Source organism: Gymnoscopelus microlampas, assembly GCF_963454915.1.
Source record: "Gymnoscopelus microlampas genome assembly, chromosome: 9".
Classification (NCBI taxonomy): domain Eukaryota; kingdom Metazoa; phylum Chordata; class Actinopteri; order Myctophiformes; family Myctophidae; genus Gymnoscopelus; species Gymnoscopelus microlampas.
This window is the reverse complement of record NC_139946.1, coordinates 55,179,579-55,202,968: the sequence shown is the minus strand read 5'-3', so window position 1 is coordinate 55,202,968 and position 23,390 is coordinate 55,179,579. Positions and strand designations below refer to the sequence as shown.

The following is a 23,390-nucleotide window of genomic DNA, read 5'->3' as shown; positions in this document are numbered from 1 at the left end:
GATTTACAGATACAATGTATCCTGGTACTAGGATTTACAGATACAATGTATCCTGATACTAGGATTTACATATACAATGTATCCTGGTACTAGGATTTACAGACATAATGTATCCTAATACTAGCATTTACAGATATAAAGAGTCTTACCTTGTGCTGTTGGAAGCGTCCTGAATGAAGACAGTACAGATATTATAACTAATAGAAACTAGTTTCTTTTTTTAAACAAACTAAGTTTGTTTGTTTACAAAAAAGTTCCTCTGCCGTTTACTTCTTGGTCTTCTTCTTCTTTTACTGTTATGGTGAGGACATGCAACCATTTTTTAGGCGCATACTGCCACCTACTGTACTGGAGTATAGAGCCCCTGTATTACTTCACAACATACATGTAGGCAAATATATAAATAATACAAATGTTTACTTGTTGATAATAATAGTAATAATAATAATAATAATAATAATAATAATAATAATAATAGGCAATAATAAGTTGAGTAGAAGAAACAACATATTCTACTATATAAATATAATCATAATCTATATGATTATACCTCTGTACCCCATCTCATATTGTTCTTTTGTAAATATAGCTTTATTATTTTTCCCCTGCTTTTTTATTTTATTTTTGTTTGTACATAGTGTTATCTTTGTCTGTATGTTTGTATTGATATTTGAACTGTGGCGCCACTATATATGTCTATGAATTGAATACCAAGGACCTCATTGGAAACAAGACTGCAAAGACTTTTTTTGAACGACCTTTTATAGACAAAGTATCTTAAATGTAACTGTGCTGTTTTACATTTTTGCCTAATAAAATATTCAATCAATCTCAGAATAGCCACTAGGAGGCTCCGTTCCATTGATTGATTATTCCATGAATGTTTGCTGATGAAAACACAATTTGTATTACTTGTTATGTCTATAACTGCTGCCCTGCAACATATTTCATATCATAACGTTATTGTACTCTGTAGTTTTGTTTCAATATTTATTTTATCTTCATAAAAAATGTACCTGATTGTTAGTGAATTAAGTACATCAACCAACCCACATGTGTTACCTCAGTAAAAGTAGCAAAACCACAGAGTAAAAATACTTTGTTACAAGTAACAGTCCTGCATTCAGACACTTATTTAAAGGACCACTTCACCCATTTTATACCTCGACTTGATATAATTGGTTTTCCTAAATAATGCTCGCCATAATAGTTTTTCTGTGTCTCAGTTCAGAAACCTGCCTACCAGTGACATCATCGATAAGGAATCCAAGCTAATAAAACCTGCAGGCTTTCTCTTCCTGCAAAGTTATCTTGCTATAATAGAAGCCATTGTTCTCGCATTAACGTTAAATAACATTTGAAATCCTGTGTGAAAACACCAAAACTGCAAACAGATGATGTCACTGGTAGACAGGGTTCTGAAATAACAATAAAAAACAAACAAACACTGAATGAAAAAAAGATATAGCATTTATTTAATCAACACAAGCAGTGTGTGTATGTGTGTATGTAAACACACAACACAACAGTAACAATAGCAGCTTATATCAAAAAGTATAAGTAAAAAAAACATATCAATACACATTATAACTACCTCCAATAAACTGTAAACATACCAAATACATTTCAAGAAAAATACCAAAGCTTTATTATGTAAAAAGAAATAAACAAATACAAATAAAATAATAGTTCCACACATTTCCCATGTTTCACAATCTTTGTAGATTTTACCCTCCAAAGAAATAGCCGATCTACAAGCTCACAAGTCGTAATGCCATGCGTTGTGAGCTTGTAGATTGGCTATTTTCAAATAGCTCAAGTATAAAACCGGTTAAAGTGGTTAAAGTGACTGATACAGTATTTAACTAGTTTAGCTGAGGACCCCCTGGAGTCTATTATGGAACTAATTCAGAGACATTAACCAAACAAACCCTACAGTCCCTATTCTGGACATGTCATAATAGGTGAAAATATCAGATGTAAAAGCATGTGCTGTAATGCATTGTGAGCTTGTAGATCAGCTTTTTGTGTGTGTCAGTGAAGACACTTGGTGTAGAGGGGGAAAAAGAAGGGAGCCATGTATAGACCCCTGGGGGACACCAGTCAATGAGGTACTGTATATAGGTTTACTAGAGATGAACCGGTTGCAATATTATTGTCCGATACCGTCTTGGCTGATTTATTCATCTGACTTGACTTTTTTTATACAGTTTTTTTTACCGATAGGGTTACTGCATGCAGCACCATCTGTAGACTGTCACTAGGCTACTAGATAATGTTTAGTGACACGATCACCCCAAAACTGGACGATTTTGATGGGCGGCCGATTGACCGGTGCACCTCTAACAGCTACAGTACAGGATGGCATCAGTTACAGTGGACTAATGTATATAAACCTGTCTCCATAGGAACAGTGTTTACATCATATCAGGTGGAACCCGAGTGAACCCGAATGGTCAAGAGTGCCAGAGGTTTTTTAAAACAGGGTACAGCCAGTGCCAGCGGTTTTTGGCACTCAATGTGTTAATCATGACAGAGCCTATTTAAACATACAAATTCAGAGAACCGGCAGGGGGGGGGGCAGTGACACGCATGTATCCGAATAAAGCAACCTATTTTCGGCATGGCCCTTTCAAAAGTCCCCTTGCATCACGTTGCTCTGGTGGTGGGGGAACGAACTGCTGATTGGCCTATAGGGGTTGTCAGTCAACGGTACTAATGCCGCCCAGCTCCCAGCCACAGAAAAAAAGGCAAACATGCCCGCATGCCAGACTCACTACTGAAATCAAGTACAAATGAGATTTCCGGAGGGAGGGGTTTACCAGGCTAATATAACTAGTAGATACCTACTGAAGCATGATGTTTGCATAGGGAGGTTTGGCATCCTAGATTCTAGGGCAGATCATCATCATCATCTTCACTGTCGTCATCACCATCAGCTGTGTGGTGCATCGTTTGTCAGCCTGACAGACGCACACCTGAGACCAAAGTGACGAGCGGGCATCTCCCCGACAGTTTCCCACGTGTCCGTCTCTGCACAGTACCTCTCGATGTCACTAGAGAGACCAATAGCCATGAGAGAAATGTCTGGTGTGGACAAGAACTTTTCTCAAGCTTTCATGGTGCAGCAGCCTCTTACCTGTTAACATTTACATTTTCCTCTCCTTGTAGTACGTAGATCTTTCCATCCACCACAGCCACATGAGGAGAGAAGCGACTGTTTTGCATGGGGGCACACATGGTCCACTGGTTGGCCTCAGGGTCGTAGCACTTCACCTCCGCCGCTACGTAACCTGCTGAATCCACACCACCTATAGATGAAGAGGAATTAACAGGATAGTGACTGTTAGTGGGATCTATCATGTGTCTAAACTACAGTGAAGTTGAAGTGTCTAATTTATTATGGAACTAAGAGCCATTAAGAACAGATATGATACCTATAGCGTAGATCTTTCCATTGAGCGTACAGGCAGCTGAACAGCCACAGCCAGCAAAACTATGATTCTGCATAGGAGCGACTTCTGTCCATTCACCAGTTATAGGGTTGTACTTGTACACCGGCCCTGTGTGACCTAAGGCCCAGAAGGAAGGAAGGAAGGAAGGACGCACGCACGCACCCGCACACAGCAAAACATTAAGGCCACACACACACACACACACACACAAGGCAGAACATTATTCATCGTCAACAGGAGAAGGATGAATATGTAATAATACAAAAGGTTATTTCAGTTAAACAATATGTGTTGCAGAAGGTTGAACCTGCAGGTGCATAAATCTGTTTCATACCAAAAACGTAGATCAGTCCATTTAGAGCCGCCACTGATAGGATAAGGTCTTCTGGCATGTTGACAGACTTCATGAGCTCCCAGGTGTTGGAGTTTGGGTGGTAGCGCTCCACTATATTCTCACTCATCCGCTCCCCCTCCACGCCACCCATTGCAAACACACAGCCATCCAGCATCACCAGCTCTATGTGAGGTTATGCAAGGGAAAAAATATACCTGATCATTAGAACTAGGGCTGTAACTACCTGCTCCGCTAAGGTGGTGGCCATCTTGAAAAAAATGGTCGCCATCTTGGATTTCTGAGTGGCCAGCGCCCTTTTCCATAAGAGTGGCCCTTACAGAGTATGTGTGCCAAATTTCATGCTTGCATCACAAAGTGAACGATTAAGTCATTAACCTGCTGCACTAAAATTGAATGACATAGTTTAACAGTCTTACCGAAATGACAGCGTGCCTTATTCATGGGAGCCATCTCCACCAATGTGTTACGGTGAAGGTCATAGCGCCACATCTCCTTGCTGGTTGAACCATCAGGAGATTGTCCTCCAGCCAGATACAGAACAGTACCCATGCCTTTAGAAGAGCAGAATTAAAACGAGTTATGACTGATTGTTAAAGAAATAAAGATAATTTATGCATACTCAACTTGAAATGTTTATTTTGTTTTTATGCACCAAATATCTGGAACAAACTTCTAGAAAACAGCAGGACTCCTGCTCTCTTTATTTTAAAACACAACTGAAGACCTTTTGGTTGGCTGCTGCATTTGATCAAGTTATGTGTTTATTTCTCTTCTCCTCTGCACTGTAACTGTATCTATATATAATCCACAGGTAGGTCCAAGATTAAGAGCAAAAGTCTAAGACCAGCTTGATGACAGGCGGTGACCATAGCTTGTTCAGCAGTCTGACGGCAGGAAGCTGTGGAAGCTGTTCATGAACCTGGTGGTGTTGCCTTTGATACTGTGGTAGGCCTTCTTGCCTGGCCGCGGTCGTTGTAGGGGTTTGAACAGTTTGTGACTTGGGTGGTGCTTGTCCTTGATGATGTGCTGGGCTTTGACTACTAACTGCTTTTTTTTTTTTTTTTGTACAGTTCCTTGAGCGCTTTGGATAAAGTTACAATATAAAAGGTAGGGTAAGTGGTATTTTGGTAATTTCTTTTTGTTTTTGTTTAAAGGTTAAATTACTACAGAGTGTTTGTTCGGTCACAGGGGTCTCTTCAGCTCTTTAGTAAACAGAATAACATACATTTTCAGGTAAGTGACAACATTTAAGTCAATCAGGAGAGAGCACTGAAAATGCATTTTCTGTTTAATAAAGAGCTGGAGAGACATGGGAGACTCCTTTTACTGAACAAACACTCTATAGCAATGAGTACTATCACAATATAAAGCTACTTAACACGTATTTTAACAAAAGTAAATCACTTACCCTACCTTTAAGTAGTGGACGTGGAATTCAATAATTGCAACTTTCTTTCAAGTGCAACATTGTTACAGCTCAATTCAGAAGCAATAAAAACATTACAGATAATACATTGATTGACCTCTACTCCACTTGACTCTGATGATGGTATTCCTCACCTGAAGCAATGATGCTTGGTTGGTATGTACCGGATAATCCACATGACAGACTCTTCCATTGTTTAGTCCGGGGATCAAAGCTCTTTACGCAGGGATGAAACTGCAGCTCACTATCGTCACCATAACACACCGTCAAAATCACTTTGGGGGAGAAGGAGGCAAGCCAGAGGAGATTTGAGAGTTCATGGAGTAAATACATACATTTAAATACATTTAACCACTTAAAACTAATTTGACAGGAGTCCCTCAGGGCCCTTTACTAGTAGCTCCCCCTGTTTCCACTCTACACTAAATATCTTCACCACAAATAGCAGATCTACAAGCCTAAACATCTATTCTTTCCTTTGAACGTTCAGCCCAGAATAGAGTTCATGTGGCGATCTACATCAATGCTTGAATTGTAAAATGTAATTGCCAGGTATGTTTGCTCATTGAAGGAAGTTGTGTCAGCACAAGAAGTCCTAACTACAAAAACAAGTTTGTATTTTTGTGAGGCAGGGTACCTGTAGGCTTGTCACAATTATTACATAATCGTCCTATCGCAATTATTTTAGATAATCGCAATTATTTTTGCATAATCGTCTCAATTTTGAAAAATTTTCACACATTTTCAAATATTAAAAAAGCAGAAATAGCAGATCTACAAGCTTACAACGCGCAGCTATTTCCGCTATTTTACATGAAGTTTACATACATTTTTTTTCATTAAATAGGGCAATCATTTCTTTGCATATTTAAGTTATTTGTCATATCTGCCCTGAGCAATTTTTTATTAAGAAGCCTATATGTCCCATTGTTCAATGCCAAACACACAATTAAATTGTTAATTGCAATTATTTGAGTGAAAATTAATCGTCAACTTAAATGTGTAATCGTGACAGACCTAGGTACCTGTGGTGTCAGTGTGTGTGTGTGATGTGTTACTACAGTAGTACCTGAGGTCCCACGGGGGCGTGCTGTGTAACGGTAGGACAGGAGATACTGGTCCTCAGCCTCAGAAATGAGCCCCTGGTAGGTCTTGGCCTCAGAGATGAACCTCTGACAGCCCTGGGATTCTTTCACCACATCCAGAGACTCAATCACAGTGTGGAGGTAAGAGGGGCTGATGTGAGGCAGACGGATGTGTTCCAGCACCTTCAACAACACTCATTATTTACTAGGTTAACTGGATACTGGGTGAACAACACTCATTATTTACTAGTTCAACTGCATACTGGGTGAACAACACTCATTATTTACTAGTTCAACTGGATACTGGGTGAACAACACTCATTATTTACTAGTTCAACTGGATACTGGGTGAACAACACTCATTATTTACTAGTTCAACTGCATACTGGGTGAACAACACTCATTATTTACTAGTTCAACTGCATACTGGGTGAACAACACCATATCCATGAGACTAAGAAGTGACTGACCTTGTCAAAAGTCAGCCTGTGGTCTGGACATTTGTTTAACCACAAGATGGCAGCATCAAACACCATGTCCTCATCTGGAACATTGAGATGGTCACTGGAGAGGATCTCAGTCAGTTTGTCCACAGAGACAGAGAGGAACTCCTCCTATTAGTAGAACAAATACATGAAATGATCTGAAACATTAAGACCCTGTTCCCATACGTCCTTAACTGATTGAATCTATCCACACAGGTCTGGGTCAGTTGTTATTGCTACAGGCTGAGTAATCGTAATAAAACTAATCTATAGGAGAATAAGCCAACAACAGACCAAGTTGGTAAATGTACACATCACTGACCTGCTTGTAGATGACACTGAAGTATTCCAGGATGTAATCCATGGTGGATTCCTCCAGCTTTTTACAGGAGTATCTGTCAGCCAAGAGGTGGATCTCTACACAGTTGTTAATGTTCATGTGATGCTGCATGTAGTCCCAGCAGGCTTCTCGAACATCTGTGACATCCATCAAGTCTGCTCCTGCTAGCAATGCCTAGAAGACCAAATAAACAAAATGTTTCTAAACACAGACGTAGGACAGAAATGGAGACCATGAATAAAGTTTATGATGATAAAACATTACCTGCACATTTTCTGTGGAGATGGACACCTCTGAAGTGTAGGCAAAGTTCACCAACATGTCGACCACCTCAGGTTCCACTCCATCCATGTTAACTCTTTCCTGTGTGGACTCCAACATGCCCGTTGTAAACATGGCCTGTGTGGTTTGAAGAGACTGAATGGTTGGCTTGCAGTGTGCATGGTGTTTTCATTGTTTCAACAGTGTAATGGATGCAGGACAGTGGAACAGTGAGGATGCAAGGAGTAGAGGAAGGAGTTAAAAGGAGTTTTAATTGCTGGGGTCAAATATCCAAAGTAATGGGGAGTGTGGACAACAGGTGAAGTAGGTGGAGAGGAGGTGTACGGCTTGGAAGCGGTGGCACTGACACAATGACAGGAGGTGCAGCTGGAGGTGATTATTATTACAATATAACAATAGCACACTTTAGGAATTCAATAAAAACATGTATGTATGTGTGTATTTACCTCAAAGTAGGGGCTGATGGAGGCCAGTACAACTCTATGGCAGGGGAACTCCTGTCCCTCACAGCACAGAATCACATCACAAAAGACCTTGTTGAGTCGTAGACGGTTTAGACCCTCTAACAGCTTGTTAGGATGCTTGTCTAGCTTCCTAGTTTCCTCCAGAAGGCAGGAGGGTGAAGCAGCATCGACCAGAATCCTTTCAGCCATGATGTCTCCCTTCTAGAGCAGCCTGAGGAGATGGAATACATGGTCACATAGTAAACATTGATTACACTTTACCTTTAATGAACAGAATATTCAAGGAGAGAAATGACAGACAGTGTGACAGCATCACATGGATGCGGTTAGGACAAACCTTCCAACATTAGACTGTGAAAAATATGAACATTTTCTGATGGGGTTTCTGACTTAGCATTCACTGACTTAGTATTCACTGACCTAGTATTCACTAACATAGTATTCACTAACCTAGTTTTCACTGACTTAGCATTCACTGACTTAGTATTCACTGACTTAGTATTCACTGACCTAGTATTCACTAACATAGTATTCACTAACCTAGCATTCACTGACTTAGCATTCACTGACTTAGTATTCACTGATTTAGTATTGACTATTTTTGGGAGAAATTACAATTCAGAAAGCACTGCAGGATAAAGGGTAAACATTCTCCTGCTAAATTCAGGACTGTTGCCAGCTACAGCTATGAGTTAGGGGTGCTGGTGCAACAGCTAACCGTGCTGCCCTCCCTAAAGGAACTTTAATGCATGTTTACATACACTTTTATGCATGTAAACACGGTTTTAAGAATGAAAGTGAACCTGTAACCATGTGACCACAACCTTCGGATCAGGAGCATTATACCAAATTAATCACTCCTGTGGGTGTGACGTCACCCTATAAGTGCGTCAAGTGTATTTGTGTTCGCCAGTCTAGAGGCCATGGCAGTAGACTGATAAGCCTTCACCACCAACCCATCAGTGGACCGGCATTTCTTATTTGGGTGACGGGCAGCCTGCTGGAGCCCCAGCCAACAGAGCAAAAGTCAGGTCCACTCTGGCCCATGCTCTGCAGCACCATGCAGGGTGCTGAGTGTAGAACAGGGTGCAGCAGCTGCCATTCTTATTATTATATTTCACCAGTAAACTTTACTGGTGAAATATGGGCTTTACTGTTATTAACAGTAAGCAGCTTATGTTTTAAATGTGTACATGTTTGGAAAAATACGGGCTTTACAGTCTGTAAAGCCTGTATTTTTCCAAACATGTACACATTTAAAACGCATATGGTGCTTATCCGCTTGCCCAGAATGTTAACTAGGTGTCCAGAGTATTTTTTGCAATGTATTAGTCCATTATGTTTCAATCAAGAAGTGTTTTTAATCCCGTCTGTGGCCGAACGCCATTTTCACCCCTCGTTTACTTACTGTTTACATTGAGTGTAATTCCGGCTTTCACCAGATGCGCCCCGTCACTACCACCCATTGAGAACTTCCAACAGAATCGGCCACAGACGGGATTAAAACACTTCTTTATTGAAGAATATGGATTAATACATTATACAAATACTCCGGACACCTAGTTAACAATGGTGGCAAACGGGGAAGCACCTTATATTTATCAGGCCACCATATTGGAGAGTCAATCGTCTGTGCTTATGATTAGTATGTATCGACCTCCAAAGTGCAGCAAAGCCTTATTTCTAACAGAAATATCAGAACTTCTATCTATCTGCTCCACTAATTATGACAGAACTCTGATTACTGGAGATGCTAATTTGTATGTTGACATTGTTTCAGATGTTGTGGCTATGGGTTTCCTACAGTTACTGCACAATTTTGACTTTATTCAACATGTTGTTGGGCCAACACATAAACATGGCCACACCCTGGACTTGGTGATCACTAAAGGTTTGAATATCACTGTTGACAGTATTATTGATAAGCCCGAACTAACAGACCACTATTTATTGTGTTTTAATATAACTGTCTTTGATCTAAGGAAAAACAATACAGAATATACTATAAAAAAACGTTTTTTTAGCTCATCTGCAGCAAACGAGTTTCCTCGTCATCTGGCGTGTGTGCAGGTGCCCCCCTTACTTGATGCTCCCTCAGTGAATGATATGGTTCAACATTTTAATCTCAAATTAGAGTCAGCTCTCGACATAGTGGCTCCTATGAAAACTAAAAAGAAACTTAATTCTAGAGTAACACCCTGGATCAACGAGCACATGCGCTCACTCAAGAAAGAATGTCGTAGAGCTGAGCGAATTTGGAGAAAAAACAAACTCACTGTCCACCTAGAGATTTTTAAGAAGTCAACAGTGGCCTATAACAAAGCACTGCGCTTGGCAAGGCAAGCATATTTTTCAGGCATTATCAATGACAACAAGCAAAATGCCAGAGTCTTATTCTCTACCATTGAACATCTCTTAAACCCCCCCCAGGCTTACAAGGAGTCGCTCCCTGCTTCTAAAGCTAAGTGTGATGAGTTTGCGTCCTTTTTTGCAAACAAAATTTTTAGCATTCGAGCTGGTATTATGAATGCTGCTGCTAGCACTGCAAATGCTGCAAATGGTGCATGGTGCAAAAACGTAGATCACTCCAGAGGAAGTCTAATATCTTTCTGCACAATTAATGAAGAGGAACTCCGTAAAACTATATCACAGATGACATCATCATCTTGTTCACTGGATGCAATACCCACCCCGTTTCTCAAAGAGGTTTTAGACAGCGTGATTGGAGATATCCTAAGAATTGTAAACAGCTCTCTACTTTCAGGCGTCTTTCCAGACTCACTGAAAACGGCTGTAGTCAGGCCGTTACTCAAGAAACACAACCTTGATCCATTGGTGCTGGGTAATTATAGACCAATCTCTAATCTGCCATTTCTGGGAAAGGTCTTAGAAAAAACTATCTTTCATCAACTGGATGTGTTCCTACAGAACAATAAGGTTCATAACAAATTCCAATCTGGCTTCAGGAAAGGTCATAGCACAGAAACAGCACTTGTAAAAGTAATTAATGATCTTAGGGTGTCCGCTGACAACAAAAATATATCTGTTCTCCTACTCCTTGACTTAACCGCTGCTTTTGACACGATTGATCACAAAATTCTACTACAACGCATGGAGTACTGGATTGGTTTGTCAGGCACAGCCTTGTCTTGGTTTTACTCTTACCTAACAGGCAGAAGCTATTTTGTCAGCCTAGCTAATTTTGACTCAGACAAACATGACATCTGTTCTGGTATTCCACAGGGCTCAATTCTGGGCCCCTTATTGTTCTCCCTGTATATACTACCACTGGGAGAACTCATCGCCGATCACGGAGTGAACTTCCATTTCTATGCTGATGATACCCAGCTGTATCTTTCGGTAGCTCCAGACGACCCCTGCGCTCTAGACCCATTGTTGACCTGTCTGTCCAGTATAAAATGCTGGATGAGTGAGAACTTTCTTAAGCTAAATGAGGATAAAACAGAAATTCTCATAATTGGCTCCAGTGAGCAGAGAGAATTAATAATAAGTAGACTTGGTAACCTGGCTGTAGAAAGTAACACCACAGTAAAGAACCTGGGGGTTATTATCGACTCTGAATTGAATTTTAATGCACACATTAATCATGTCACCAAGATTGCTTTCTTTCATCTTAGAAATATTGCGCGAATTAGAGACTATCTGTCGTTAGACGACGCAAAAACGCTGATCCACGCTTTTGTTTTCTCTCGGCTTGATTACTGCAATGCACTCTACTCTGGCCTGCCTAAGAAAACAACTGACAGATTACAACTTGTTCAAAATGCGGCAGCCAGAATTTTAACTAAAACTAGAATGAGAGAACATATCACTCCAGTACTAGCTTCACTACACTGGCTCCCGGTTGTTTTTAGGATTGATTTTAAAATTCTTTTAATAGTTTATAAAGCTCTAAATGGTCTGGCACCTTCCTACCTCTATGACTGCCTAGAGAGACATGATCCAAACCGGACCCTCAGGTCTTCAAGTGCTGACCTACTCGAGGTGCCTAAAATTACATATAAAAAATACGGTGAAGCAGCATTCTGCTTTTACGGACCAACAGTGTGGAATAAACTCCCATTACACCTAAAACAGGCAGCCTCTGTCGATAGCTTTAAAGCACAGCTCAAGACCTATTTCTTCACTCTTGCTTTTAGCTGACTCTTTGGTTGATTTTTAAGTCCTCACTGTATTGCCTATTTTAATGTTTTATGCTTTTGCTTTTATTTTATTTTATTTTTTGTTTGCTTTATTGTTAAATTGGTTGTAACTGTAACTGTATTCTTGCTCTGTAAAGCACTTTGCGCTGCATTTCATGTCATGAAAGGTGCTATACAAATAAAGTTTATTATTATTATTATTATTTGTACATGTTTGGAGAAATACGGGCTTTACTGGTGACATTCCAGGACAATCTGTGGGCGGGGGGGTGGAGCTAAGACTCCGGTAGATAGGCAAGTAAAAGCCAGACTCAATAAAATAGATCTACGATAGTCTTGATCTAAGGCTAAGATACAATGTAACCTGATACTAGGATTTACAGATACAATGTATCCTGATACTAGCATTGATTTACAGATAAACCTTACCTTGTGCTGTTGGAAACGTCCTGAATGAAGACAGTACAGATATTATAACGAATAGAAACTAGTTTCTTTTTTTAAACAAACTAAGTTTGTTTGTTTACAAAAAAGTTCCTCTGCCGTTTACGCTCCGTTGGTCTTCTTCTTCTTTTACTGTTATGATGAGGAGATGCAACCATTGCTTTTAGGCGCATACTGCCACCTACTGTACTGGAGTATAGAGCCCCCGTATTACTTCACTACATACATGTAGGCAAATATATAAATAATACTAATGGCTAATGTTGATAATACTAATAATAATAATAATAATAATAATAACAATAATAATAATAATAGGCAAAGATGAGTAGAAGAAACAACATATTCTACTATATAATCACAATCCATATAATCATAATCTATATAATCATACCACAACCTTCGGATCAGGAGCATTATACCAAATTAATCACTCCTGTGGGTGTGACGTCACCCTATAAGTGCGTCAAGTGTATTTGTGTTCGCCAGTCTAGAGGCCATGGCAGTAGACTGATAAGCCTTCACCACCAACCCATCAGTGGACCGGCATTTCTTATTTGGGTGACGGGCAGCCTGCTGGAGCCCCAGCCAACAGAGCAAAAGTCAGGTCCACTCTGGCCCATGCTCTGCAGCACCATGCAGGGTGCTGAGTGTAGAACAGGGTGCAGCAGCTGCCATTCTTATTATTATATTTCACCAGTAAACTTTACTGGTGAAATATGGGCTTTACTGTTATTAACAGTAAGCAGCTTATGTTTTAAATGTGTACATGTTTGGAAAAATACGGGCTTTACAGTCTGTAAAGCCTGTATTTTTCCAAACATGTACACATTTAAAACGCATATGGTGCTTATCCGCTTGCCCAGAATGTTAACTAGGTGTCCAGAGTATTTTTTGCAATGTATTAGTCCATTATGTTTCAATCAAGAAGTGTTTTTAATCCCGTCTGTGGCCGAACGCCATTTTCACCCCTCGTTTACTTACTGTTTACATTGAGTGTAATTCCGGCTTTCACCAGATGCGCCCCGTCACTACCACCCATTGAGAACTTCCAACAGAATCGGCCACAGACGGGATTAAAACACTTCTTTATTGAAGAATATGGATTAATACATTATACAAATACTCCGGACACCTAGTTAACAATGGTGGCAAACGGGGAAGCACCTTATATTTATCATTTGTACATGTTTGGAGAAATACGGGCTTTACTGGTGACATTCCAGGACAATCTGTGGGCGGGGGGGTGGAGCTAAGACTCCGGTAGATAGGCAAGTAAAAGCCAGACTCAATAAAATAGATCTACGATAGTCTTGATCTAAGGCTAAGATACAATGTAACCTGATACTAGGATTTACAGATACAATGTATCCTGATACTAGCATTGATTTACAGATAAACCTTACCTTGTGCTGTTGGAAACGTCCTGAATGAAGACAGTACAGATATTATAACGAATAGAAACTAGTTTCTTTTTTTAAACAAACTAAGTTTGTTTGTTTACAAAAAAGTTCCTCTGCCGTTTACGCTCCGTTGGTCTTCTTCTTCTTTTACTGTTATGATGAGGAGATGCAACCATTGCTTTTAGGCGCATACTGCCACCTACTGTACTGGAGTATAGAGCCCCCGTATTACTTCACTACATACATGTAGGCAAATATATAAATAATACTAATGGCTAATGTTGATAATACTAATAATAATAATAATAATAATAATAACAATAATAATAATAATAGGCAAAGATGAGTAGAAGAAACAACATATTCTACTATATAATCACAATCCATATAATCATAATCTATATAATCATACCTCTGTACCCCATCTCATATTGTTCTTTTGTAAATATTGCTTTAGTATTTTTCCCCTGCATTTTTTTTATTTTATTTTTGTTTGTACATAGTGTTATCTTTGTCTGTGTGTTTGTATTGATATTTGAACTGTGGTGCCACTATATATATGTCTATGAATTGAATAACAGGACCTCATTGGAAACAAGACTTCAAGGACTTCTTTATAAAAAATGTACCTAATTGTTAGTGAATTAAGTTGTTTCTCCCCCCCCCCCACACACATATACCATTTTGAACATGTAACATTAAATCATGAGTTACTTAGTGTTTCATTAATCAATTAGCGTTTCATATCCTTCCATATTTGAACATTTACAATGAAATAATGAATTAATTAGTGTTTCATAGCCATCCATACTTGAACATTTACAATGAAATCATGTTGGATTGGAATGAAAAACCTCCACAGCACATGCAGTAACATGTTTCAACCACAAATGTTTTTACTGAGAGACATAGTAAACACAGGACAGACTGTGGAGCCACAGCAGTCATGATCTACAAGACCTCCATGAAATTACATCAACCAACCCACATGTGTTACCTCAGTAAAAGTAGCAAAATCACAGAGTAAAAATACTTTGTTACAAGTAACAGTCCTGCATTCAAAGACTTATTTAAAAGGACCACTTAACCAATTTTATACCTTGTCTTGATATAATTGGTTTTCCTAAATAACGCTTGTCATAATAGTTTTTCTGTGTCTCATTGGTGACCTGTGGACAGTTCAGAAACCTGCCTACCAGTGACATCATCGATGCGGAATCCAAGCTAATAGAAACTGCAGGCTTTCTCTTCCTGCAAAGTTATCTTGCTATAATAGAAACCATTGTTCTCGCATTAACTTTAAATAACATTTGAAATCCTGTGTGAAAACACCAAAACTGTAAACAGATGATGTCACTGGTAGACAGGGTTCTGAAATAACAATAAAAAACAAACAAACACTGAATGAAAAAAATATATAGCATCCTACTATAATTCTAGTAACCTCTGTAGTGGTGAAGCTACCCGGTTCTCCTCACTGGCTGGAGCAATTGCTCTGATTTTGCACACAGCCATTGACCATTACCATCTGAACTTAACTGTGAAGCCCGTTTTTCCATTTCATCAAATCTCAGCTTCTTATTAGCGTTTTTGTGTAAAACACTGTCGCCATGGTTACGGGGCTGCCCAGCTATGGGACGAACTGCCTCCCGGGTTGCCAGATCATGTGCGCATATCCCCCCACGGATGCGTCGACCGGGTATGGTCTAGTTTATTTAATCAACACAAGCAGTGTGTGTATGTAAACACAACACAACAGTAACACTAGCAGCTTATATCAACAAGTAATAAGTAAGTAAGAAAAACATATCAATACACATTATAACCACCTCCAATAAACTGTAAACATACCAAATACATTTCAAGAAAAATACCAAAGCTTTATTATGTAAAAAAAATAAATAAACAAATACAAATAAAGGAATAGTTCCACACATTTCCCATGTTTCACAATCTTTGCAGATTTTACCCTCCAAAAAAATAGCCGATCTACAAGCTCACAACGAGTCATAATGCCATGTGTTGTGAGCTTGTAGATTGGCTCAAGTATAACATCAGGTTAAAGTGGTTAAAGTGACTGATACAGTATTTAACTAGTTTAGCTGAGGACCCCCTGGAGTCTATTATGGAACTAATTCAGAGACATTAACCAAACAAACCCTACAGTCCCTATTCTGGACATGTCATAATAGGTGAAAATATCAGATGTACAAGCGTGTGCTGACATGCATTGTAAGCTTGTAGATCTGCTATTTTCAGTGAATAAAATCGGTGTAGAGGGGAAAAACAAGAAGGGAGCCATGTATAGACCCCTGGGGGACACCAGTCAGTGAGGTATATAGGTTTACTAGAAATGCACCGGTTTCAACTGTCTTGGCCGAGTTATTTCGTCTGACTTGCCGGTTTTTGATACCGGTGATACGTCTAAGAATTTGACAGTAGGGTTTCTGTGATGCAGCACCATATGTAGGCTGTCACTAGGCTACTATATAATGTTACCATCTGTACACTGTCACTAGGATACTAGATAATGTTACCATCTGTAGACTGTCACTAGGATACTATATAATGTTACCATCTGTAGACTGTCACTAGGATACTATATAATGTTACCATCTGTAGACTGTCACTAGGATACTATATAATGTTACCATCTGTAGACTGTCACTAGGATACTATATAATGTTACCATCTGTAGACTGTCACTAGGCTACTATGTAACGTTAACTGACACAGCATTGTGTGCGACTTGACCACAATGTCACACAGCACCTATATGAGTATCAATTTGACACCAAACCTTTGACACGATCACCCCAAAACCAGACGATTTTGATGGGCGGCCGATTGACCGGTGCACCTCTAACAGCTACAGTACAGGATGGCATCAGTTACAGTGGACTAATGTATATAAACCTGTCTCCATAGGAACAGTGTTTACATCATCTTCTAAATACAAATAGATACATTCTGGTAGTGAAACAAACAGCACTACACCCTGCATGTGATGACAATGTGTTGAGGTTGTACATGTGATGAGAGGAATGTAATAAAGAGTTATTACATCATTATGATGCAACCAGAGTGTTTGGTCATGTTGGCATTAAGCTCAATGTTTGTGATCACACACACACACACACACACACACACACACACACACACACACACACACACACACACACATTATTATTGACAAGTGGTACTGCCTGAAGGTCAACATTCAATTCAATCTCTCCCCTGAGCAAGCAGACATGCTCTATTGGCTCAGTGGTCAAATATTCAGCACTTGTGGAGGTGGACCCGGGTTCAAATCCCCGGTAGGACATGACAGTTACAGAGAGCATTAACGAGTAAGTAAACAGTAACAACCAGTAACAACATGAATATTTCCTCTATAGAGGATACACTGAAGCATGATGGTTGTACAGGGAGGTTTGGCATCCTAGATTCTAGGACACTTCATCTTCATCTTCACTGTCGTACTCATCAGCTGGATCCTCTATGTATGGTGCATCGTTCCTCAGCCTGACAGACACACACTTGAGACCACAGCGATCAGCGGGCATCTCCCCGACAGTTTCCCACGTGTCCGTCTCTGCACAGTACCTCTCGATGTCCCTAGAGAGACCAATAGCCATGAGAGAAATGTCTGGTGTGGACAGGAATCCAACTTTTATCAAGCTTTCATGGTGCAGCAGCCTCTTACCTGTTAACATCTCCATCTTCCCCTCCTTGTAGTACGTAGATCTTTCCATCCACCACAGCCACATGAGGAGAGAAGCGACTGTTTTGCATGGGGGCACACATGGTCCACTGGTTGGTCTCAGGGTTGTAGCATTGCACCTCTGCCTCTGCGTCTTCTGCTTCATTCTCACCACCTATAGATAAAAGAGGAATTAACAGGACAGTGACTGTTAGTGGGATCTATCATGTGTCTAAACTACAGAGATGTTGAAGTGTCTAATTTATTATGGAACTAAGAGCCATCAAGAACAGATATGATACCTATAGCGTAGATCTTTCCATTGAGCGTACAGGCAGTTGAACCAACTAAACTCTCAGCGACTTCTGTAGAGTCACCAGTTATAGGGTTGTACCCCAACCCTATAACTGGCCCAGGAGGACGGACCCACACACACACACACACACACACACACACACACACACACACACACACACACACACACACACACACACACACACACACACACACACACACACACACACACACACACACACACACACACACACACACACACACGAGAAGGATGAATAATGTAATAATACAAATAATACAAAAGGTTATATCAGTTAACCAATATGTTTTGCATGTTTTGCAGGTTGAACCTGCAGGTGCATAAACCTGTTTCATACCAAAAACGTAGATCAGTCCATTTAGAGCCGCCACTGAAAATATGAAGCTAGAAAGGTGCATGTTGACAGACTTCATGAGCTCCCAGGTGTTGGAGTTTGGGTGGTAGCGCTCCACTGATTTCTCAATCATATGCAGCTCCTCCTTCACGCCACCCATTGCAAACACACAGCCATCCAGCATCACCAGCTCTATGTGAGGTTGTGCAAGGGAACAAATATACCTGATCATTAGAACTAGGGCTGTAACTATCCATTATCTTCTTAGCAACTATTCTAGATCTAATGATGACTTTTTCGATTAAATTAATAATCTGCACCCCTAATTAGAACTGATGACCTAGGGTAACCAAGGCAACATCACACAGTGTTCATTACAAAACAAAGTTAAATTGAACTAGAAAAAGTGCTCCTCGGAGCACAAGTCTCCGCCAGCAGACTTGTGTTGGGAATGTTGGGAATGTTCTATTTCTGGGAATGTTCTACTTCTTATGTTCTAATTCTTACAAAAATAGAACATGTCTCAGCCATTTCGTGATTGTTCCCGTCTTACCTCACTTTGAAAGAGGCACAGACTCTTTCAAAGTGACACATGTATTTATAGGCCGCTATACGTCACTAGCCAATCAGATCACACTATTTCACCGTATTGTCACGTGTCACGTGAGGCTTGACCAATCTGTGTGTCATATTTAGAAAGTGAAAACAAAGTCTCCTGGCGGAGACAAAAAGTGTACACGTGATGCGGAAGTCTGCCGCGGAGGAGCTGTTGAGAGTGGTCGAGGATACACTTGATGTACACTCGCTCAATGCGGAAGTGGAGAGCCTCCTCGCCTCCTCCACTCGACTCCACTCGCCTCCTCCAAGACGCACATGAACAATTGGACCGAGTGGGAGTGAGCGAGTGGCCGAGATTTTCGGTATTGGAATCTGGCTTATGACTCTTTCAAAGTGACACATGTATTTATAGGCCGCTATCCGTCCTGTCTATGTAAGTGTCCTATCCGTCCTGTCTGTGTAAGTGTCCTATCCGTCCTGTCTGTCCTATCACTCCTGTCTGTATAAGTGTCCTATCCGTCCTGTCTATGTAAGTGTTCTATCCGTCCTGTCTGTATAAGTGTCCTATCCGTCCTGTCTGTATAAGTGTCCTATCCGTCCTGTCTGTATAAGTGTCCTATCCGTCCTGTCTGTATACTGTAAGTGTCCTATCCGTCCTGTCTGTGTAAGTGTCATATCCCTCCTGTCTATGTAAGTGTCCTATCTGTCCTATCTGTCCAATTATGTATCCTATCTAATCGTTACAGTATCCACCATTTCTCAGCCATTTCGTGATGGTTCCTGTCTTACCTCACTTTGAAAGTGGCACAGACACTTTCAAAGTGACGCCATGTATTTATAGGCCGCTATGCGTCACTAGCCAATCAGATCACAGTATTTCACCGTATTGTCACGTGTCACGTGAGGCTTGACCAATCGGTGTGTCATATTTAGAAAGTGAAAACAAAGTCTCCTGGCGGAGACAATGACATAGTTTAACAGTCTTACTGAAATCCCAGCGTGCCTTATTCATGGGAGCCATCTCCAACAAGGTGTTACGGTGAAGGTCATAGCGCCACATCTCCTTGCTGTATGAACGATCAGGGAATACTCCTCCAGCCAGATAAAGAACAGTACCCATGTCTTTAGAAGAGCAGAATTAAAACGAGTTAATGACTTGTTAAAGAAATAAAGATACAAAACGTGAAATGTCTTCACTGATACCTAATGTGACCTGACTGACGTCACCACATACCATACAGGACAGTCCCAAAAGGTCCCAAAAGTGTTTGACTGTACTGCTATGTTATTGTGATGGTTCACTTATCAAGCATAGAAGACCACAGAAACATAGTATAATAGGTCCAGTTCAGGGCCTCGCCCCGGTGATCCCCATCCACTGCAATGTTATCAGATTAATACAAACACATCTATATACAAACACTGTGAATCGTCAAAAAGACTCAAAATAAGGTAAAACGATAGTTACGTATGTAACTACGGTTCTATGAGTCCCGAATGACCGCCAGAGGCGGTGCTTAAAGCACTGAATGGTTCCCTTCGTGCATGCGCAGTTCGAGTACGTATACCAACGACGTCACTTGTGACCCCGGGATGAACCGGAAGAGGCTATATCTTCCGGTGTCACCAGGGGGTCAGTCCCTACAGAATCTTCTAGCGTGAACACGAGGATTCTGAGCGACAGAGCGCTCTGGCGGTCATTCGGGACTCATAGAACCGTAGTTACATACGTAACTATCGTTCTATTTCGTCCCTGCTAACCGCCAGAGGCGGTGCTTAAAGCACTAAATGAGTCGCGAGGAATCCTGGTTACAAATCTTAGACTGAAGAACCGGACTCTGGCAAGAGGACCACGCCCAGTGGATGGGGAGTGGCAACATTCACCCTATAAAATCTAGAGAATGTGCCCGGTGATGCCCATGAGGCAGCGGCACAGATGTCCTCCAAGGATACCCCTCTCAGGGCGGCCCATGACGTGGAGACGCTCCTGGTGGAGCGGCACTGTATGCCAGGTGGGATGGGACGGCCGCTCGCCCCATAGGCGTGGCTGATTGTGTCCACAATCCAGTGGGACAGGCGCTGCTTGGAAAGCGCGCCCCCTCTGTTAGGGCCGCCGTGACAGAGGAACAGCTGTTCGGACCGCCGAGCATGGGCGGTTGCTCCAATATAAACTCTCAGGGCCCGGACCGGGCACAGCAGCTCCATCCTGCCGGACCTCTCCCCAGGCGGAGGGTTGAACCGGGCCAGCCTTATGGGCTGGTTGAGGTGCGCAGTCGACAGTACTTTAGGGAGGAAGGCTGCGTTCGGCCACAGGGTGACACCTGACCCGTCTGAGTTCCACCTCAGACAGGACTCGCTAACGGACAGAGCGTGCAGCTCCCCGACGTGCTTCGCCGAAGTAATCGCCAGGAGGAATGCGGTCTTAAGAGAGACCCACTTCAGCCCTGCCTGCGCCAAAGGCTCAAAGGGAGGCCCGCATAGGGCATCCAATACTGTGGTCAGGTCCCATACTGGGGCTCTCGGGGCTCTCGGAAGATGTAGCCTCCGAGCCCCCCTCAAGAAGAGGGACACCAGACTGTGGCTCCCTACAGTGGCATTGTCTATTCTAGCGTGTCGGCTCGAAATGGCTGCCACATAGACCTTTAGGGTCGAGGGAGACCGGCTCTTACCCAGGAGGGACTGTAGGAACTCCAGGATGGTAGGTTTGGAGCAGTGCACTGGGTCATCGTTCCGACCACTACACCAGTCGGAAAACAGCTTCCACCTGTTGTCATATTGTAGCCTGGTAGAAGGCGCTCTAGTGTTCGAGATGGTGTGCCTGACCGGCCCTGCACAGCGGCTCAACAGCGGTTCGGGCCCTCCAGTAGCCAGACAGACAGCTGAAGCCGTCGAGGATCGGGATGCACTATCCGACCTCCTAGCTGTGAGAGCAGGTCTGTCCTGTCGGGGAGGCGCCATGGCGCCCCGCGGCAAAGCTTGTGGAGCGTCCTCCCTGGCCAGAAGGGGGCCACCAGCAGTATGGTGTGACCCTCCAGCATGACTCTCTGAAGGATCTGACGTATCAGAGGAAGAGGCGGAAAAGCGTATAGGAGCGCCTCCGGCCAAGGGTGCGCGTCTCTGCGTCTCTGGACGTCTCTGCCAGGGACAACCAGCGCGGGCAGTGGGTCGATGCCTCTGAGGCGAAGAGGTCCACCCCTGCCCTGCCAAAGCGGCCCCAGATGGTGTGCACTACCTCCGGATGGAGGCGCCACTCCCCAGGTGGAGGTTTTTGGCGGGAGAGGAAGTCTGCCACGTGATTTTTCTGTGTCTGTGACGCTCGGGGTCCAAGTGAAAGCTGTTCAGCCACCTCTGCAGGGGGCGCAGTGACAGCAGACCCAGCGGAACAACGGCTGCGACGGAAGTTAGTCTGCCCAAGAGGCTGAGGAACATGAGGAGCGGCAGCCGTCTGCCTCTCCGGAAGGCGGGCAAGAGTTTCAGGATGTCGTCCACCCGGCGGGGAGACGGACATGCTGTCATGTTTGTAGTATCCAGGGCAAGGCCAATGAATGTGGTGGTCTGGGATGGCGTTAGGCAGCTCTTTTGTGTATTTACCTTTAGACCCCGGCAGGCCACGTGGGACAGGAGCCGTGCTGTATCCTCGGCTGCCTGCGCCCGGGATGGTGCGCACACCAGCCAGTCGTCCAGATAAGGCAGGATCTTCATTCCCTGAGATTGTAGAGGCGCAAGTGCCGCTGCCACAAACTTGGTAAAAACCCTCGGAGAGAGGGAGAGCCCAAACGGCAGGACCCGGAACTGCCAGTGGCGGCCCCGGTAGGCGAACCTGAGGCGGGCAATGGGGACATGGAAGTACGCAGCCGTCAGATCTATGGAGGTAAACCACTCCCTGTGGGCAACGGACTGCAACACGTCTGCCGTGGTCAGCATGTGAAATGGCATGACCTTGAGGTACTGGTTCAGTCCCCTCAAATCTAATACGGGACGAAATCCGCCGTTTTTTTGCGGAACGAGGAAGTATGTTGAGTAGAAGCCCCTGGGGCGTGACAGGGGGTCTACTGCCTCGATTGCGCCCTTGGCCAGGAGGGCAGATAGCTCCTGGTCCAGTGCGAGGGCCTTTGCCGGGTCGCCGATGATGGTCATTTTGACCCGGCTGGCTGTGGGGGGCCGGCGTCGGAACTGAAGCCTGTACCCGTGGGTTAAGGTGGTAACCACCCATGGGTCCGAATCTTGAGCAGCCCAGTGCCTGAGCTGCTGATGGGAAAAATGTCCGGCGGCCGGCCCCGTGGGTTCAGCGTCGGCCCCTAGAGGCCCTGGGTGGGGATCTGCCAGGGTCCGGGGCTTGGCGAGGGGCCGGTGTCTCCTCGGGAATCACGGCCCTGCCTCTGCGTAGGACGCTGTCGCTGAGGGAAGCGCTGGTCCCTAGGACGAGCTGGTGGTAGGCGAGCCGGGGGGGCCGCCGAGCGCTCCTGCTCCTGTTGGAGGGAGGCCTGTTGGGGGGAGGCATGCGCCCCAGACCTGCTAGTTGCTGCCTGGTCTGCCCGGCCTGAATAGTACGCTCCAGC

At 42.9% G+C, this 23,390-nt stretch overlaps 2 protein-coding genes across 2 annotated transcripts in view; both read right to left on the bottom strand.

Moving 5' to 3' along the window:
- LOC311051668 (kelch-like protein 21) overlaps nucleotides 1-23,390 on the bottom strand; it is a gene marked incomplete at both ends in the record, with an annotated part of 43,030 nt that overhangs the window by 11,281 nt on the left and 8,359 nt on the right. The window lies entirely within an intron of this gene.
- Nucleotides 4,687-12,621, bottom strand: LOC311052464 (kelch-like protein 3; the record flags this gene model as incomplete). Its single annotated transcript, XM_084067424.1, has 7 exons — nucleotides 12,485-12,621; nucleotides 7,875-8,103; nucleotides 7,411-7,545; nucleotides 7,129-7,320; nucleotides 6,792-6,935; nucleotides 6,306-6,504; nucleotides 4,687-4,769 (listed from the first exon to the last, which is right to left on the bottom strand). Exons 2-7 carry the CDS (start codon nucleotides 8,079-8,081, stop codon nucleotides 4,687-4,689), a joined length of 960 nt encoding a protein of 319 aa, XP_083923550.1. The 5' UTR covers nucleotides 8,082-8,103; nucleotides 12,485-12,621.